The 17,110-nt window shown below is 44.0% G+C and overlaps 2 protein-coding genes across 2 annotated transcripts in view; both read right to left on the reverse strand.

Moving 5' to 3' along the window:
• LOC119465815 (probable lysosomal cobalamin transporter) overlaps positions 1-11,509 on the reverse strand; it is a 37,331-nt gene extending 25,822 nt beyond the window's left edge. The window contains exon 1 of the mRNA XM_037726291.2: positions 11,460-11,509. The gene's annotated coding sequence lies outside the window, so the exon portion shown is untranslated. The remainder of the gene's footprint in view (positions 1-11,459) is intronic.
• Positions 1,463-17,110, reverse strand: part of LOC119465812 (probable lysosomal cobalamin transporter) — a 33,602-nt gene continuing 17,954 nt past the window's right edge. The window contains 7 exon segments of the mRNA XM_037726284.2: positions 1,463-4,192; positions 9,937-10,040; positions 11,367-11,409; positions 13,927-14,034; positions 14,037-14,072; positions 15,457-15,670; positions 16,388-16,452. Of these exon segments, the coding sequence (XP_037582212.1) occupies positions 4,082-4,192; positions 9,937-10,040; positions 11,367-11,409; positions 13,927-14,034; positions 14,037-14,072; positions 15,457-15,670; positions 16,388-16,452 (681 nt within the window). The 3' untranslated portion in view covers positions 1,463-4,081.

A 17,110-nucleotide genomic window follows, 5' to 3' on the forward strand; every position in this document is an offset into this window, starting at 1 on the left:
CGCCGCTCAAGAGAAATAAAATTTGCTGATACCTTTGATCTAAATTCTGTGTCACCTCTACATCGTGTGCTAATCCACCTTCACAGCAGTATAATGGTGCACAATTTTTTTCTTTGAGAATCTTTGAAAATGTATTGTTGCCATGCCTATCAGGTGCGACCAACTCCTTTCTCGAGTCACCGACTTGTGTGGCAAAGTGAGAGTGCTTTCATGTTCAGATAATTCTTTACTCACATTCATTCACATCCACAGATTCGAACGAAGACGAGCTCAAATTCCACCTTTACCTGCTAAAGATCCAATAATTATAAACCCCACCAATCAAGTGACTTACCTGTTGTTGCCCTGGAGATTGCTGACTTCGCCAGCAAGTCTGGCAAGGCAGCCTAAAGTCATAAGGAGAGACAGAGTGATTGACAGAGAAGAGGAAAGGCTGCTGACTGCACCCTACTGCTGGCAGATGTTCAGGTGTCATCTGCCAGCAGTGTGGGGAAGGGTGGAGAAGATACAGAAAGATGAGAGAGGCAGCTGCGTTGCTAGAACACACCTTCTCAAAGCGGCCACTTTCCTCTTCGTGGCAGCATTTCCATCTTCTCCACAGTGAGGCCTCGAAAAAAACTATAGGTGGAGATGGCTCATGATGACGCAGATGCAATCAATGTAGTGCGCGATTCAGTGGCACACCGATGGGGGGGGGTTCGGATGTTGTAACCCCCCCCCCCTGAACCCGAGTTAACCCCCTCCCTCCCACGCGTCCAGCCCCACCAGTCCAACGTGTATCTTCGGCGCTCTGTTCACACTGCCACTACAATTCAGGAGGTGGCTTGAGGTCGAATTTTCCTGATTAACACAAACACTCTATCACTGTCTTGTATTTATTCGTTAACTTTTAAATTACTATCAGTAAAATGTAAATAACCATCGTCATCATCTTTGGGTGTCATTATTATAATTATTAGGCATTTTATTTGCTGTTGGATTCCTCTGGCTAAAGCAAGAAAATTGCATATTATGCAAAGAGCTTGCTTCCCCCCCCCCCCCCTACACAAAAATTTAACCCCCCCCCCCCCTGAAAGATTTCCTGGGTGTGCTACTTGTGCAATTCTGACAGTTATAAAGCTTGCCGGTGGCCTATTTTGCCTCAAGGGCCACTTACTGGTCAAACATCTACACAATATTTCAGGTGGGAATCAAACTTCACACCTCTTGATTGAGGTGTCACCATACCTCGATAATGCTACTCAGCATTCTTGAGTGATTGCTAGAGAAACACCTCTCTTCTCGATCCAGTGTTTTCAACATGATGTTGAAAGCACCTGATTAAAAAACTAAGAACTGCCGAGGTGCATTACTGAGGAGTATACTAAAGCATGAGGGAGAAGCATGAGGTGAGCGGCATTGATGAATATACTGGGGCTGATATAAGAGTTACTTGTCACATATTAATACAGTAAGCAACAAACAGGGGGAGATGTCAAACTTATCTTTATTTTAATTTGCACTTCATTCCAACATTAGGTAGTGTGGAAGGGCAAGAACAAGCAAAATAAAAACACTGCTTTTGCAGAATTGTACAGTCAGCACACAGCGTATATATTATGTACAGTTTCCTTTGAGTTTCAAAAACATCTAATGTCAAGTCTGACTCGCTCGTAGCACATTTGGGTACTGTCAGCAACTAAAGGAACAGGCTATCTTGGTTTTCCACAGCAGTTATGGACATTCGACTGGACATTTTAGAGCGCTCTAGCTGTGCTACCAGAATACTTGGGTATAGTAGCGATAATCCAGCTTCATTAACACTACTGGAGCCCACTTACGTCCACACTAGAGCTTTGCTGCTGTTTTCGAAGCACTGCTGGAGTGCTCTGAAAAGACCAGTCAAATGTGCCATGAATGTGCCATATGTGCCACATCACGTGAAATTACAGACACAGTTGTATACTGCAGTGAGACATTATAGGGTTTTAGCCTGTTTATATATCACATCACAACACACCACTTTATTTTCCTCAAAGACACCTTTTGGGGTGTTATATAAGGGGTGAGGTTTACGAAATATATATCTGCAATATATTTACAAGGTATATATATTACACTTTGCTGAATACCAAAGCAGTGAAGATGTGGTTGGCAGCCAAAGCGCTCACAGCCGCATCTTTTTTCGGAGAAAAAAGAAAAAAGCCACTACAGACGCAACTACATAACGAACATGAATTTAACAAATTATCGAACACAATGAAGTTTTTCAAATTAAATATTTCTCACCGATATCAGCATGCAATGAATATCTACTCGTAACTAATATTGCTTATAACGACAGTATTTTTGTGTCAGTGCGGTACTTTGTTATAATGAAGTTCGACTACATGCATTCCTTATTTCATTGTTGCCAATGCCTTTGTGCCAGCGTTGCTGCTTAGGCCTACCTCACCGATACTCTGTGAAGAGCCTTGTGTATATACAGTTCCATTACTCACAAACCGCGAAAGCAATGTAACTGATACATAGTTCTGAATGATTATCTCTGGCCTGACTGACTGAGAAGCACATCAAAGATAAAAAGTAAGCAGAGGGCTCAGTAATTTTCACAACTGCACAGCACTAGTCTATTTCTATTGTTCCTGGTGCCACTACCAATGAAGAACTTCTTGGTCAACAAATTGACATCAGTGGATGACAAAAGAACTTCACAACAAAAGCTTGCTATCGTAAAGATGCTGGAACGTTTTCACAAGCACCGTGGCAGTCAGCTGCATACATTGTCTTGCTCTCACACATAAACTGACCCCTCTGTGCTATTAGAATAAACCTTATTTCGAATGAAATAACAATGGTTCTCAATTAAAATGTGTACAAGTAACTTACAATAACCTTTAGCATACCTAATAAAACTGCAAGAAACCAAGAAAAAAAAACATTTCTATAAAGGTTTTTTTTCAGCAATACACAAGTGTAAGATATGGGCTGTAGTATTTCCCACTCTTCTGTGCGATGCTGCCTGCAAACTATAAATACTATCTCGTTTGCACACAAATTTATCTCATGAAATACACACACACACACACTCATTCCAATGCTTTAATAGGAGAATATAAACGACACTACACTCCCGGTCATGTCAACTATTAGTAGCAGTGGGAAACCGCAAGTTGGCTTTTAGCAATGCAACAGCATGAGGTTCTTCTCAACCTTAGCATGCAATTGCTCACTGCACAATTGTAGTGCCAGTGAGACTAGAGACCACTGTGCTATAGACAGGGTCACAAAGTTCAAGTACCAAGGCCTTTTCTAAAACATTTTCATACTCCTTAAGACCGTTTGCCTGCATGTGCCTGGCTCACACATTGTGGGCTCTTTTCTGAGCCCATAAAAGAATATGTTAATGCCAACTGCAGCAAAACTTTGGACCGCACAATAAGCTTAGTTTGAGATAGTGCAGGTATGGAGCAGTCGCCATGCAAAATTTTACGTTACGAGTACGAATGGATGATCACAAAAAGCTAAAAAAGAAAAATACATTTTTGGCACCAAAACTGAAAGAATTTTTTTAAAACACTGCCATTACCACTTGCCAGAAGTGACGCATTACCTAGAACGTTGAAAACCAGCGCAGTCCCTCGGCACGACCTGTGAGATTAGGCAGCACTTGTGGCTGCCTGCATCGTGCTGAAAAAAATCTCGGGCAAGGCGACGTACTGGCATTTACTTCCTATTTGCTAACCACCACGTACATTCTTATGCGCTATTCAAAAGCCTGCTAATAAGAAAGCTAGACAACTGCCAGCCCCTGCAGCTTAACCAAGAATGCTTCAATAGTACACAATACTCATTTATAACCGATTTAGCTAAAGTGACACTCTGTTGTAGTTGGCCTTAAGCAATATACCTGACTGCAATTATATACACATATTTGGCTGTGTGTTCATTAGCCAAAACTAGTAAAGAATGCCTGTTATTGAGAGATGATGGAGCACAGGAAAACAGCAAACACCGAAAAGGGACTGATCTCTCACAGGGGTGGACTCAGAACGTGGTGATAGCACGCCAAGTGGCCTCGACTAATGGCACGTCGTATCGTTCAGGCGCGAACGAGGGGCTCTTCATCGTCGTCCTCAAATTCATCGGTGTCGACCTCCACCGATGACTGCCGCCCACGCACCATCAGCACAAGGAAGGAGACCACCATGCTCTGTGCAAATAGATGCAAACAGGTGGTCAAAACCTTTGCAACTTTGCAGCAAAGGTTGCAAACGTTGCAGCAAGATCTTTGCAACTTCTGCTATTCTCAATCAACCACAGCCCTCGTCTATTTATGTTGCAATGCAAACACAGTTACAACGAAACTAAGTCAGATTTACAGAACTTCGGAGACAAACGATGGCGTCGGCAGACCTAAGACATGGGTAATCAGGGATTAGTGAGAAAAGCTTTAGCTTTGCAGTGTACAAGTGGGAACATACAGGTTGCGAAATCTGCAAGAGCGTGGCACACTGTATTTTTGTGCCCTCTGACAGAGCAAGTGGCTGGTGTCAAGACATGGCATTGCACATGCACGTCCTTTCGTGCTCGTGTGCCTGCCTACACGCAATACCAGGCGCTTGCTCTGTCAGAGGGCCCAAGAACGCAGTTTGACATGCGCTCACAGATTCCACAATATTTTTGTCCCCGCTTGTCCGTAAACTGAATAATGATGATGGTGATGATATTTACATTGTAGTGAAGACAAATACCTGTGCTCAGTAATAAGCCAAGACTGCAGTGGAGATATCCAAAAGATATGGCACTAGTTTGCCAAACAATCAACTTTTCCATTCTCAAATGGCATGTGTGTATCTGTTCGTTTCTCATACACCAGTCAATCACAATTGCATACTGGCTACCTTTCAAGTGTGCATGTGTGTTTGTGCTTCGTCACTCCATGTGCTTGGTGCCTTTACCCTCCGCTGGTACTTCTGCAACATGCTGCATGATGAGGACTATCATACTAATGAAACTACCGTATTTTCCGGTCTATACGTCGCACCTTTGTATAAGACGCAGTTCAGTAAGCAATTTAAAAAAAATCGTGACGTTTCTTTCCGTGAACGCGGGTCACGCGCAAGCGTATCGGTGCTCTATATAATTCCGCTCCAGGCGCATTTCTGCTGTCGTGGTTGCCGCGATGTTCCGTATAAAGTAAAAGGTCGATAAAGGACGATAGCATCATCCCCGCGTGCCATACGCTATATGTGCGAGCGAAAGCGTCCGACGGTGAGCCGAATCGCGCACAAGGGAGGAAAGCGGGAAGGCAGCGCGGGAGGGAGTCGGGGGGGGGGGGAGGGGGGGGTTGTATTCTGGTAGCAACTGCGTAGTTTGCGCAGCGGCGCGCGCCGTATCTTGACAGCGATCAGCAGATGCGACGAATTCGGGGTCGGCCTGCCGCCGCTTGCGTTGCTGCTCCGCCCTTCTCGCATTGCGCTTGGGAACTCGATCATGAGAAGAATTCGGCGCCTCAATAACGCGCACAGAACACGTTGCAATTACATACGTCAAGCTGCGCGCTTCGCGTGGCCACAACATCAGATCCGATTTCGACGGCAGTTTTCCCGGGAAAAAAAAAAAACGTACATAAGTCGCATCGTTCTATAAGAGGCACCACCGAAAAATTCAGAAAAAAAAATGCGTCTTATACACCAGAAAGTACGGTAATAGAGCAATGTAGGCAGTGAAGTCGATGCAGGCTGGGACAGACCTAAGGTATGCCAGTGGACTTAGATGTGCCAGCTTCTGATGTGCTACACAGGATTCTCTCTCTCCCTTAGTTCTCTCTTTTCATGCCTTAAGATGAAGCTTTAGCTCCAGACCAACTCTGATTTTCCTATTCAAATACATGTAAAATGCAGAAATGCATTTATGACAATACTGCTGGACTGATTTGAATAAAATTTCGTGCATTTGAGAGAAGGTCGAGTTCTAGTGACTCTAGGAAGCAGATTTTTTTATCATTTAAGGCATGAACTTTTTGACAAAAAAATTCCCAAACGATGATAAGTTTAAAAATTAATTAAAGCTCGAAGTTTACCCCAATTCGTTACCTCTACATCAAAAACAGAAATATCGCATTTCTGTAAACTGAACATGTTAGAGCATCTAAAGCACACAATCTTGATACAATAGACGTCTGGTTGACTTTGGTTAATTCGATTTTTTTTTTGTTAATTGCATCTCATCAGTAGGTCCCGGCCGGGGCCCACGCATTTCTATGAGCCCAAACTTTCATTATTTCGGTCTTAAAATTGGCTTTCTCTAGATAATTAGAACTTGAACAGCCAACACGCACGCGCCTGACCCCTATATTGCCGACCCAAGTAGTGACCCCATTAGTGGCAGAGTCTGTCTTGGTGCAGCTTATGGGACAGTGAATAGGTTGAACACACATGAAAAAATCTCCCGTCAGCAATGCCTATTTTCGGCCTGCCCTAGGAAGATTTCAACAACTGTAGCTCACAATGTCCTGGTTATGATATTTACCCGATTATAACGCATGCATTTTTTTTTTCAAGAAAATTGGCACGGAAATTGTCTACATGGTGCAATCGGATATGAAACCGAAAGTACCTTCGCGGCATTTCTAAGCTTCACCCCATAACAGATACATTGCAGCAAAGCTGACTTTAAAAAGAAAACGATTGCTAAAACTGATCAGACCTTTGACCACATTTTTCTTCCTAAAAATCAGGTGCACGTTAGATTTCTACATTGTTTAGAACCTTTAATGTCATTCCTAGATTAGTTTCCTACTTTGGAGCGATAGAAAGTGGGCATGTTTGATACGGGGGGTGCTTTAGAATAAGGCAAATACTGCCAAACGGATCAACGGTCTGTTTTAGCATTTTTTTTTCTGATTCTTCTTTAATTTGACGTGCCGGATAATTTGATCAATTTTGTTGGTCCTATTGGGTCGAATTAACAAATTGAATTTTTAGATTACGTGAAATTGTCACAATTCTTATGGGGGCTTTGCAAGATTCCTACTCCCACATTAGTGGTATACTATCGACATCCGTTAACTCTACCTTGACGGGACCGATGAGACTGATCGAATTATCCGGCGGGTCAAATTAGACAAGATGAAAAAATGCCAAAACACAGCAGATTCACTTGGCAGTATTTGGGAGAGTCCAACACAGCCCCAAATCAAGCGCGCACCCACTTTATGTGTGTCTAAAGCAGAAATCTGACACACACCCGATTTTTCTAGGAATGGCAGCCGGTTTCCTAATGTCAGCGTCACCGCACAATTTTTAAAGTCAGCTTCGCCGCAATAGACTTGTGTTATGCAGTAAAGCGTACGAATGCGACGTAGGTGGTTTAGGTTTCGCATTCGATTGTACTGCAGTCAATTGTTGATCCAGTTTCCTTGGAAAACAGAAGACACGTTAGCATCGGGTAAATACAGTAATCTGACATTGTGAGCTACCGTTGCTGCTTGAGTCAAGCGCGCACGTGCGAACTCGTCAAGTTCGAATTTTCCACCGAATGCCAATTTCAGGATCGAAATAATGAACGTTTGGGCCCATAGAAATGCATGGGTGCCGGCCGAGACCTTTGGTCGGGATTGAACTAACCGAAAAATCAAATTAACCCGTCAAATTAACGAAAGTCTACTGTATTTCAAAGCAGTGCACAGAACATCAATTTTGTCCGCTTTAGATGTATTATTAGGTGCAGTTTAAAGAATTGTGATATCACATTGCATTGTTGAGTTACAGAATGGTAAATATGTTTTTTTTTGTAATTTCCAAGGATGTTTCTAGAAAATCTGACAGCCTAAATAAAAATCTGCTTCCTACAGTCACTAGTATTTAATATTTTCTTTTAAACGCAACAAACCTCGTCAATATGGGTGGAGTGGTCGTGAAGAAAAGCAATTTTTCCGTTTCCATGAATTTTAGACATGAGCTTTGTGTAGGGTATCAAGCTTGCGGCAGTGTTCTCATGCGATCACTTTCAGGGATACAATAACATTCGTATGACTCATCACCGAAGACATCTGCGCATACAGTCAATAGCATTCGTGGCACTGTGCCTAGCCTTTTATCTTCGTACAGTGCCAGCAATCCTTCAAACTGTATACAGTAGAATTCATTCAAAAGTTTTGCGAGAAAAAAACATACAATCCGAAGTAACTAAAATAATTGGAAGACTCAACTACAACTGCATACAGTAGAACCTCGTTTACACGTGTTGGAAAAAGAATGTCAGGAAAACGCACCTAACCAACGCTCGTCACAAATCGTTGCCGCACGAGCAACCGACGCACGTTGAGCTAATGGGGCCCCAAGAGACGAGAGATGCATGATGTTGTTTGCCTATTGTGTAGTCTTTTAATTAGGATGGCAGCGGGAAACCGAAACAATTTCTTTTCAGGAAACGTCGGCGGGTGACAAAACGTCGGTGGGCGACGCTGAAATACCATACCTACATGTCGCTAGAGCAAAACATGGCACTCACATTGTGCTTCCTGCAGCAGGGAATGGTGGCATGTTTGGATTACTGCCCATTAAAAGTGTGCAGTATGCTTCTAACAGCACTATGCACCATGCGCTGTGAAACAGACAGGTGAAGATGCTTATCGCAATAGGGTTGGTGGCGATAGCTGTGAATGCAACATGTGACAACTTAAGAGGAGATTTACTTATACCGGAATAGGAAACTGAGTTCGCAACAGCGTTTTCACATGAGATAGGCAGACGAGTCTTGCAGGGAAGCTGTTGTGGTAGGTGTCTACTGCTCTCAAACGCGCATGCCTCCCTTTTCCTCTTTAGATGGGATCTAGTGGCTGAAAAACGTAACATATGATCGCAGTTTGGCGGTGTACTGAAAGTTGGTGACGAAAGATCGTGTTTTCAGGGAACATACATATGAACCAGCAAAAAAAGAAGCGCAAATGTATTGGGTCAGTTTTTGCGTTTTCAATCTCAATCGTTGGCCCCAGAAAATCGATACGTAATGGGATTGCATCAATGAGGTCCTACTGTACTTCAGCACATCCGGTACAAAATCCTGTGGAAGCACACCAAGCCATCACAGGAACAGCATTTCTCCGCATGCATCTCTTCTCCGCCTCCATGTGCCACTGCAACAGTTCTTCGCACTTGCTTCGTGTGTTCTTGCAACAAGTTTCCATCTTTGGCAAACATGTCGACTGTTGCAGCCCTTCCTACCCATCTCGGCTGCACACACCTGACACACCTAACTGTTCTGTGGCTCGATTGTAGTGTGCCTACTATTTGCTGCTTACTAGGGGTGTACGAATATTTGAAATTTTGAACGTGAATCCAACAGTCCCGGTTATTCGATTCCACAGATCACTATTCTAAATTGCAGAATGTTCGTTTCAGTTTGAATATAAGGGACAGCAAAATGAATTGGAGCCTCAACGGACAGCTGATGCAAGTGAGGACTGTTCCATGCAACTCTGCTACAGAAGAGCGATGGTTGTTGCACAGAGGCACCAGTTCTTGAGCAAATGTACTGGGCAGATAACTTCTGCTGAACCATTCCCGCTGATTTAATAAAAGTGCCTTGCTTCTAGGCAGCCTATATACGGTCTGTTGTCTCAATTTAGCCAAAGCAATCCATTATTTGGCCGGTCGCAGCATGTTTGCAACCCTTTAAGGCAACGTGTGGTACTGTAGCATCAAAGACGACAAATGTAAGAAATTGTGGTAGCAGATCATGTGTTCATAAGCAGTTCCTAAGAAGCCCACGCTCACCCACTGCTGCGTGAATGAGTGCACTGTACAGGATTCTGCAAGTCTTCGTGCATTACTCAATTCTGTTTTCCTGATGGCAAGCAGGTAATGTATGCTTTGAATATTTACGGGAAAAATGCGCAATTAGAATTTGCGTGTCAACGTGCTTGCTCGTTATTCAGAAGAGTGAACTCACCCCCAGGAAGAGCCAGGTGGCCCAGTAGAAAGCGGCGCCAAAGATCCAGGCCTTGAAAAAGAATCCCTCTAGCATGGCGCTTCCGCGGCTCATCACACAATCATCTGGAAGTCAAATCAAATCATGCTGCTTAAAGGGACACTAAACAGAAACATTATGTCTAAACAGAAACATTATGTCAGTACAGACTGATGAAGTATATCTTAAGCTCTATTTTTGTTATATTTCACGATAAAAAGAATGAAGGCCAAGCTTAATTTTGTTAAATTCTGCACTTAAAGTACAGTCAAACCTTGATATAACGAAGTTGTACTTGCAGCTAAAAACTTCGTTATATCAAGAGTTTTGTCATATCGAGGTTTCGTTAATTCAATAGAACTAAGATGGGGAAATAAAAATTGTTTGTTACATAATGAATTTCGTTAAATCGAGGTTCGTTATATCATGGTTTGACTGTATCAGTGTGACATCATGAATATTAAAGTCCTTTCCCATATTTTGGCTGTTGCAGCAGAGTAAGTGTTCATGAAACTTGTTAACACCAGTCTATGGCTCGTTTAGAATACAATGTAGTTCATCTTTACGGACAAAAAATTGACTAGGCTTGCGAAGATGCTGTCAAAATCCACATCATGGTGAGCTGGTGTGGGAACTGCAAGGCAGCATCACCTGTTTTTTCATGCCTGTGTCTCCTCTTCTAGCATATAAAATCTCCTCTCACAATAAGTGTCTTACCTTTTTTTTCTTATTATTTAGTATCGTACTAAAACAGCTAAACATATTTTTCTCCCTAATGCCCACTTAAAGTGCCGAAGAAACTCGCAGGCTATGAGAGGCACCATTTTCAGGGGAGGGTTATTCTCGTCCACCTAGATTTCTTCAACCCTTTCCCTGCTGCAACAGTTGCAGCATCTGCCTCTGCTTCACCAGACTGTAGAACTGTTTTGCCCAATGGCATGGCTGCCATAAGGGTTGACTGGACTCATGCTAGCTCTACATGTTTCTGAGCTAGAGCGATTATTTTTGTGGAGCTTTACATCGACAGAATTAAAAATATTTTGTATATGTATACATATTTTTTGCCTTTTATGCATTTGAGATAGAGCCTCAAGCCTGTCTGACACGGGAAAATTCTTAGAAAAGTTCGAGGGCAAGTTCTTGGAAAGTTCTTGGTGGCTCTGCCTGAAGGTGCAGCATCTCCAGAGAGAAGCACGAGAGAGAAGCCCGGCTGCAGTGCATGCTCATACACAACACATTTCGGCTATTCGCATAGTTCGCATAGTTCTGCCCAAATTTCTTGAAAAAGGTATTAACACAGGCACATGTTCCACACTCTCCCATGAAAAAGAGGTGTCCATCTGTCCTGCACCACTCTGTTGAGGAAGCAATAATCTGTTTTCTGTTTGAAGAGAACCAAGTGATGTGCTCACCTGGAAGTGCTTGCGCATCGCAGGGCTGTGTGCCGTTAACACCCTGTAAAGACCAGCAACAACACATGGTCACCACTGTGTGCAATCTCTCACCTTGTGGTGCTGCGTGCAGACAAGCGTTTAAGTTCGTCCGAGGTTAATTCGGTTGTTCATAACGTGCCACATTTATACCATTATAGGTCAGCGATGAATGCGAGTCAACTCCCCAAGTTCAGTGCCAATTAAAAATTTAGACTGCGGCGTTCAATGTCCCAAAGCTGCACAGTGGCCTATGAGGGAAGCCGTAGAGGAAGGTTCCAGGTTAACTTTGACCACCTGGGGTGCATTAACGTGCGGCCAGAGTACAGCACACAAGCACCTCTGCATTCCGTCTCTATCGGAACAAAGCCACGACTACAGGGAATAGAAACTGAGGCCTCATACACAGCAGCAGAACACCACAGTCACTGAGACAATGCTGAGAGTCGGTGCCTTGTGATGGTAGAAAAAAATATTTACAGAGAATAAAGGAAATCATTCAAATCTAGGACAACCTGAGCTCCGAAAAGCGAGCAAAAGTTGGAAGAAGACACGTTTATTTTAGCAGCTTGTTCACGAGTGACTTAAATGAGTCAGAATCCGAGGCTGCACCATCACATCATCTTGACAACTCAATGTATGTTTTGTTGGTGTCTGTGTGTGATCAGATCGTGTCACCCTTTGTGCTGTGTTGTGCAGTGGAAATGCAGTATAATTACTAATTACACCACCACATAGATAACTGCAAACAACAACGCCAAATCCTTGCAAGAAGTCTCAGCTCGTGAATGCACGACTCGTTCATGTCATATCTTCAGCCAATGGCTCCCCCCCCCCCCCCGCCCCTTCCCCGTTTTCGGTGATGCTGATAGAGCTGGGTTCACACAACACATGTGATCACAGACGAATCAGTTATGTGACATGTGACGTGAGAGAAAGAATAAACATCTTTATTAGGTAAATGAAGCTTTGGAGAGGCACCCTAATTCCAGAATGATGTGAATCGGATGGCTGCACACCTAACATTCACATGACAAAGGATGGCAGCGCGGACGAAGCAGCCCTCGAATGGGCAACGGAAATAAAGCAAACCCAACCGACCATATTGCAAAGCGCTTTGTGTGGACCAAGAGAGCATCGCGGGCACGAGTGACGTGCGTATGATCACATAATATGCATCCACAAACTAAAATCGCATTTTGCTCCGTCATGTGAACGCTTCTGCTGCGCCAGAATTGCCGTTGGGCGCAGTTCAGCGTGATGCGAGTTCTAGTTTGCCGGCACCACATGCACTATTCGCTAACTACAAAACGCAAAATAACGATCCGTAAAAAGGAGGAGAATGGCCGACCATGGAGGGGAGCTTCAACACACAAGTGTGGGAAGAGGGTGGGAATAACTAGGAGACAATGAAACTGAATGGCGAAGAACCTGCCCTTTAGGTGTGGCTTCACGGCAGCGTAGTGCGCGCTGCTGTGAAGCCACACATTAAAGTGAAATTTGCACCTCATGCTGCCGTGAAGCCACACTTCAAGGTGAAATTTGCATATAACCTGTACCCCGACTTTATAGTGTTCCATTTTTTGCATTTTTGTTGCGGGTTGTACAAGTAAAAATATGGCAGTAGGCCACATACTGGAAGCACAAATATGCACTCATAATATGTGATTTGACGTAAACTTGTGTCCACAAGCAGCTGTTGTAATATATGAAGTAATTATTTTGTAGAAAACATTGCAGATCAAGGACAACTGCACTGTGAAAAGTGTAGAGCGGTACATCAGTGGGTGCACTACTTGTATAGCCTCTCCTGGGCTGCCTGCTCTGTATGAAACACGGTATAGAGGGAAACCTGGCACTAGCGTGCATGTGCCACCAGTAACACTACCACATAGACTCATGTAAGGGCCACACTTTGTTTTTTTTTTTTTTACGATTTTGATGAGATGCATTCTTTACAATGCTCTCCTTCTTCCAAGACCCCTTCTCTCTCTCCCCCATCCTTGCAGAGTAGCATGTAGGCAAATACTTCTATGCTGACAAACCTCCTTGCTTTTAAATAATGAGCCCTCCCTCTCTTCTGGTGAAACATGGTGTGCACCGCATTTCGTTGAAACAGCTACAGACAGCAGCATCTTTTGTTACTGAGAGAATGTTCACTTTTCACCTGGAGTCACTGAAAGTGACTCGTACTTCAGATTATTCCAGTCAAAACAGGCCTGTGCTACATATGCTAAACATGGCACTGACGAACATTCAGAGCAAGAACACCATCTCTCCATGAAATTTGGCCACAGGCGAGCCTGTGATTTGGCCAGCACAGCCATTTATGTTTGGCTCACCCTTGCTCATGCAACACTCCACACTACTCTTGCTGCAACATTCAGCACTACGTTTGCTGCAGCTATGATTCTCAGCACTACAACCGTCGCTTAGAACAAACAAGGCGCAGCAAAAAAAGCCATAGAGCAATCTACCGCAGCTGGTCTAGCACAAAAAAGCAGGCTTTCGCTTGGCCAAATGAATGCACGGGCTCGCATACCTGGTAACGTTGTGACCCATAGGTGGCGTACTGCGGGCAGGCCGAGTGCAGCAGCACGTTGAGCGCCAGCGCCACAAACACCAGTGCCATGCAGCAGAAGCAGTAACCGCCTGCGGCCTTGCTCGACCCATCCGTAGGCGGTACATCTGCACAGCACGTGCATATGGCACTCATCATACTCAAACACAATTACGCGCAGCTGCATGTATTAAAGGGCACCTGGAGGAAGACGTTAACCCTCGTATTCTAGAAATTTCATTCCCTCCATTTGGCACTCCACCTTAACTCACAAAGTAGACGGCTGTGTCAGCACTTGATCGAAGCAGTCACTGAGCTTCAGTGGAACTCCACGGCAATTCTTAAAAGAACACTGACATACCATTTACAACTACTTCATTTCCTTGCGTAAAGTGAAGGAACATAGAGTGAAGGCAATCTCACACCTGCCAATGCAAAACCTCTTTACAGAGTCCTAAAATTAACTTAAGCTTGATGTATTGAGCATTTTCGCTTAGTGAACACGGCTACAACGTGGAAGCCTTGCTCATCAACTTTTTTGACAAGATCAAGCTCTGATCAACCACTTCAACCACTTCGATCAACGGAACGCCGACCTCCTCTCCCCCCCCCCCCCCCTCCAGTTAGTAATATGCATCTACTTCCTGATCAGACAAGCTGTTTAATTATTATAGATACTATTGGCAAGTCTCAGAGCGATGGTTAGGAAAGGGCATGACGCTCCTCTACTCCGCAACGCACAAATTCACTACGGCAGGGTTCGTTGACTCTCCAAAACGGCGCGGAGAAGGCTTCACAATCAAGCGTGAAGAAACACGGATTTATTAACTCAGGTTACAGTGCAACAGTCACAGTGGTCACAGGTAAAGGCTCACTGCAAGACCAATCGAGTACGTGTGCCCGCTGCACTAGGGCTAACCGGGTAGCGGTCCACCAAGCGCAAGAATGAGAAGTTGCGGAAGCAAAAGTCCCATGTAACAAATTCATTGTGGGCATGCGGGCATCTGCCACAGTTAAGAAGTGCTTAGCGAAAGAGAGCTTGGGCGGAGAAGGGGCCAGGGGGCCGCCACTCGGGAGGCCAATCAAGGCGCATCTCGGTGATGAATGGTCGCGCGGCGACTCGGTGCCAGGAGGGAGAAGGACAGTTTGCACGGGAGATTAGCTCCGTCACGCTAGTTGTGTCTGACATGTTGCCACTGGGACAATGGTTCCTGGAGATCAAGCTAAGCACAGCACACGACCTGGGGGATGAGGCGCAGGAAGGCACCTCGAGCCCCACAGTTGACATGAGATTTTGTTTACACATCACAAGAAAAAAAATTTTTAAGCTTTAAAGCTTTGCACTCAACTAAAGCAACCTGGTGTTTTATTGCTGCTGTCTCCATGTGATATCTCCTTTGCACATACTTTTCTGCAGCCCCCTTCCTGCAATTATCTTTCGTAAGGTCACCAGTGTTCCCATGCAAGTAAATTTTCTGGCATGACATGGGATTACAAAGGTTTCGTGCTTACCTGAAGAAAGAGGCACCAGATGCCGACGCGCTGCAATCCGTACGTGGAGCATGCAATCAGCAACAGCAGCAGAGCTAGTATGAGCGCAGAGTCCAGAATTGAGGCACCCCAGCGCTGCAGCCACACAAGCGACAAGTCCAGCGGATTCGGAAGCTGAGGGTGGTCCAACAGGTAGCCCATTCGAAATCCCAGCGAGTGCATTGCTTTGTCCACACTGCATGTGCCAATGGTTCCACTGAGATACATTCCATTATCATCTTAAATATTAAGGAGACATTAAAGAGGAATAAATGTTGAGCCGTTTAATTAAATTATGTTCTTGCTATACCAAGAAAGCCACTCTTAGAGATGTGCAGCACATGTTGTGAGATTGATTTAATCATTGTTTCTATCAGTCAACTGTTGGTCGCTTGCATGGTTTCGTCGAGGTTGTTTGATATTTCTTTCTTTTTCCCTACTAGATGTATGTGTTTGTTTACCGCCAGGTGGCATTTATTAAGAGATGTTCCCAATAATGGTTCAAAAAGTTTGATGCTGGGCATTTAATGCCTGTTAAAAAATTGTGCAGATCTCACGTGCTTCAGGACTGGGAAAAATTTCGAATAAAGCAATAATTTGAGTAAAGCGGCTTCGTTATAACAAGCGTTTGCTGCATCTCCAAAAGGAATCACCCAAGAATACTGCCCAAGGAAAGCTTTGCCCCCTCCTCGGACAACGATGATAAGTGAAGAGAACTCATTTCCGAATTGGGATTCCTTGAATAAGGGTACTATTTCTTTTTACGTTCATCTCGTGTAACATTCGTGGTTTTATTTGTTGATTTCGTGTGACTGCAAAGTCATCCTCCCTTTACAATTGCAGTTGTGTTGCGTTCAAGTGAATACAGTACATTGACAATCATCAAATCTTTCTTGCGAGGCTCCATACTCACTTGGAGAGCAGAAGTGACGTCCACAGTAGCAAGCCCAGAAGGGCAAACACCACTCCCAACAGGATCTGTAAACACATTACACAATGTCAGAGGCCATATTCTGTAACCATGATCTTGGGCATAGCACTTTCAGCACAGAAATTGTCTGGCAACTTATGACTGTTTTGCTTTGTCTTTAACCTTTTTTTTTTTTTTCCACAAGGAGAGTGCTGAAAAGTTGTAAGGTTGAATATCTGTTTACTTTCAAATGCAAAGTAGTCCTTCTGAATTAACAAATGATTAACTAGATATAAGGAGACGCTGTTAACATTCACGACATTGTGGGGCATCGTCACGAAAATGTCAAGGCAGCGTCAATGCCCGTCCAGCTGCCTTTCATTGTTTGTTTACTTTCTGGCTAGCTAAGCTTTCACTCCTGGCAAGGACTGGACTATTCGTTGTTCCACAAGTATTATTCAAAAATCTAGCTTGCCCACAAATTCCTCTTTACCCTCTCCTGAAACAAAAGAGACTATGGAACAACAAGGTCAAGAGCCGAGCCAGTTGGTGCATGACTGTGGGTGAAAACCAACGAAAAATGCAACAGGCATTGGCATTGGAGGAGAGAACTCCATAGTCTATCCATAATCTCTTCTATAGTCTAGCTAGGGGACTATTACCTCAGGCTGACCTCCCTGCATTTTCTCTAATAAATTCTCTTTACTCTCAATAAAGCAGGAAAAG

Source organism: Dermacentor silvarum, chromosome 10 (assembly GCF_013339745.2).
Source record: "Dermacentor silvarum isolate Dsil-2018 chromosome 10, BIME_Dsil_1.4, whole genome shotgun sequence".
NCBI lineage: Eukaryota > Metazoa > Arthropoda > Arachnida > Ixodida > Ixodidae > Dermacentor > Dermacentor silvarum.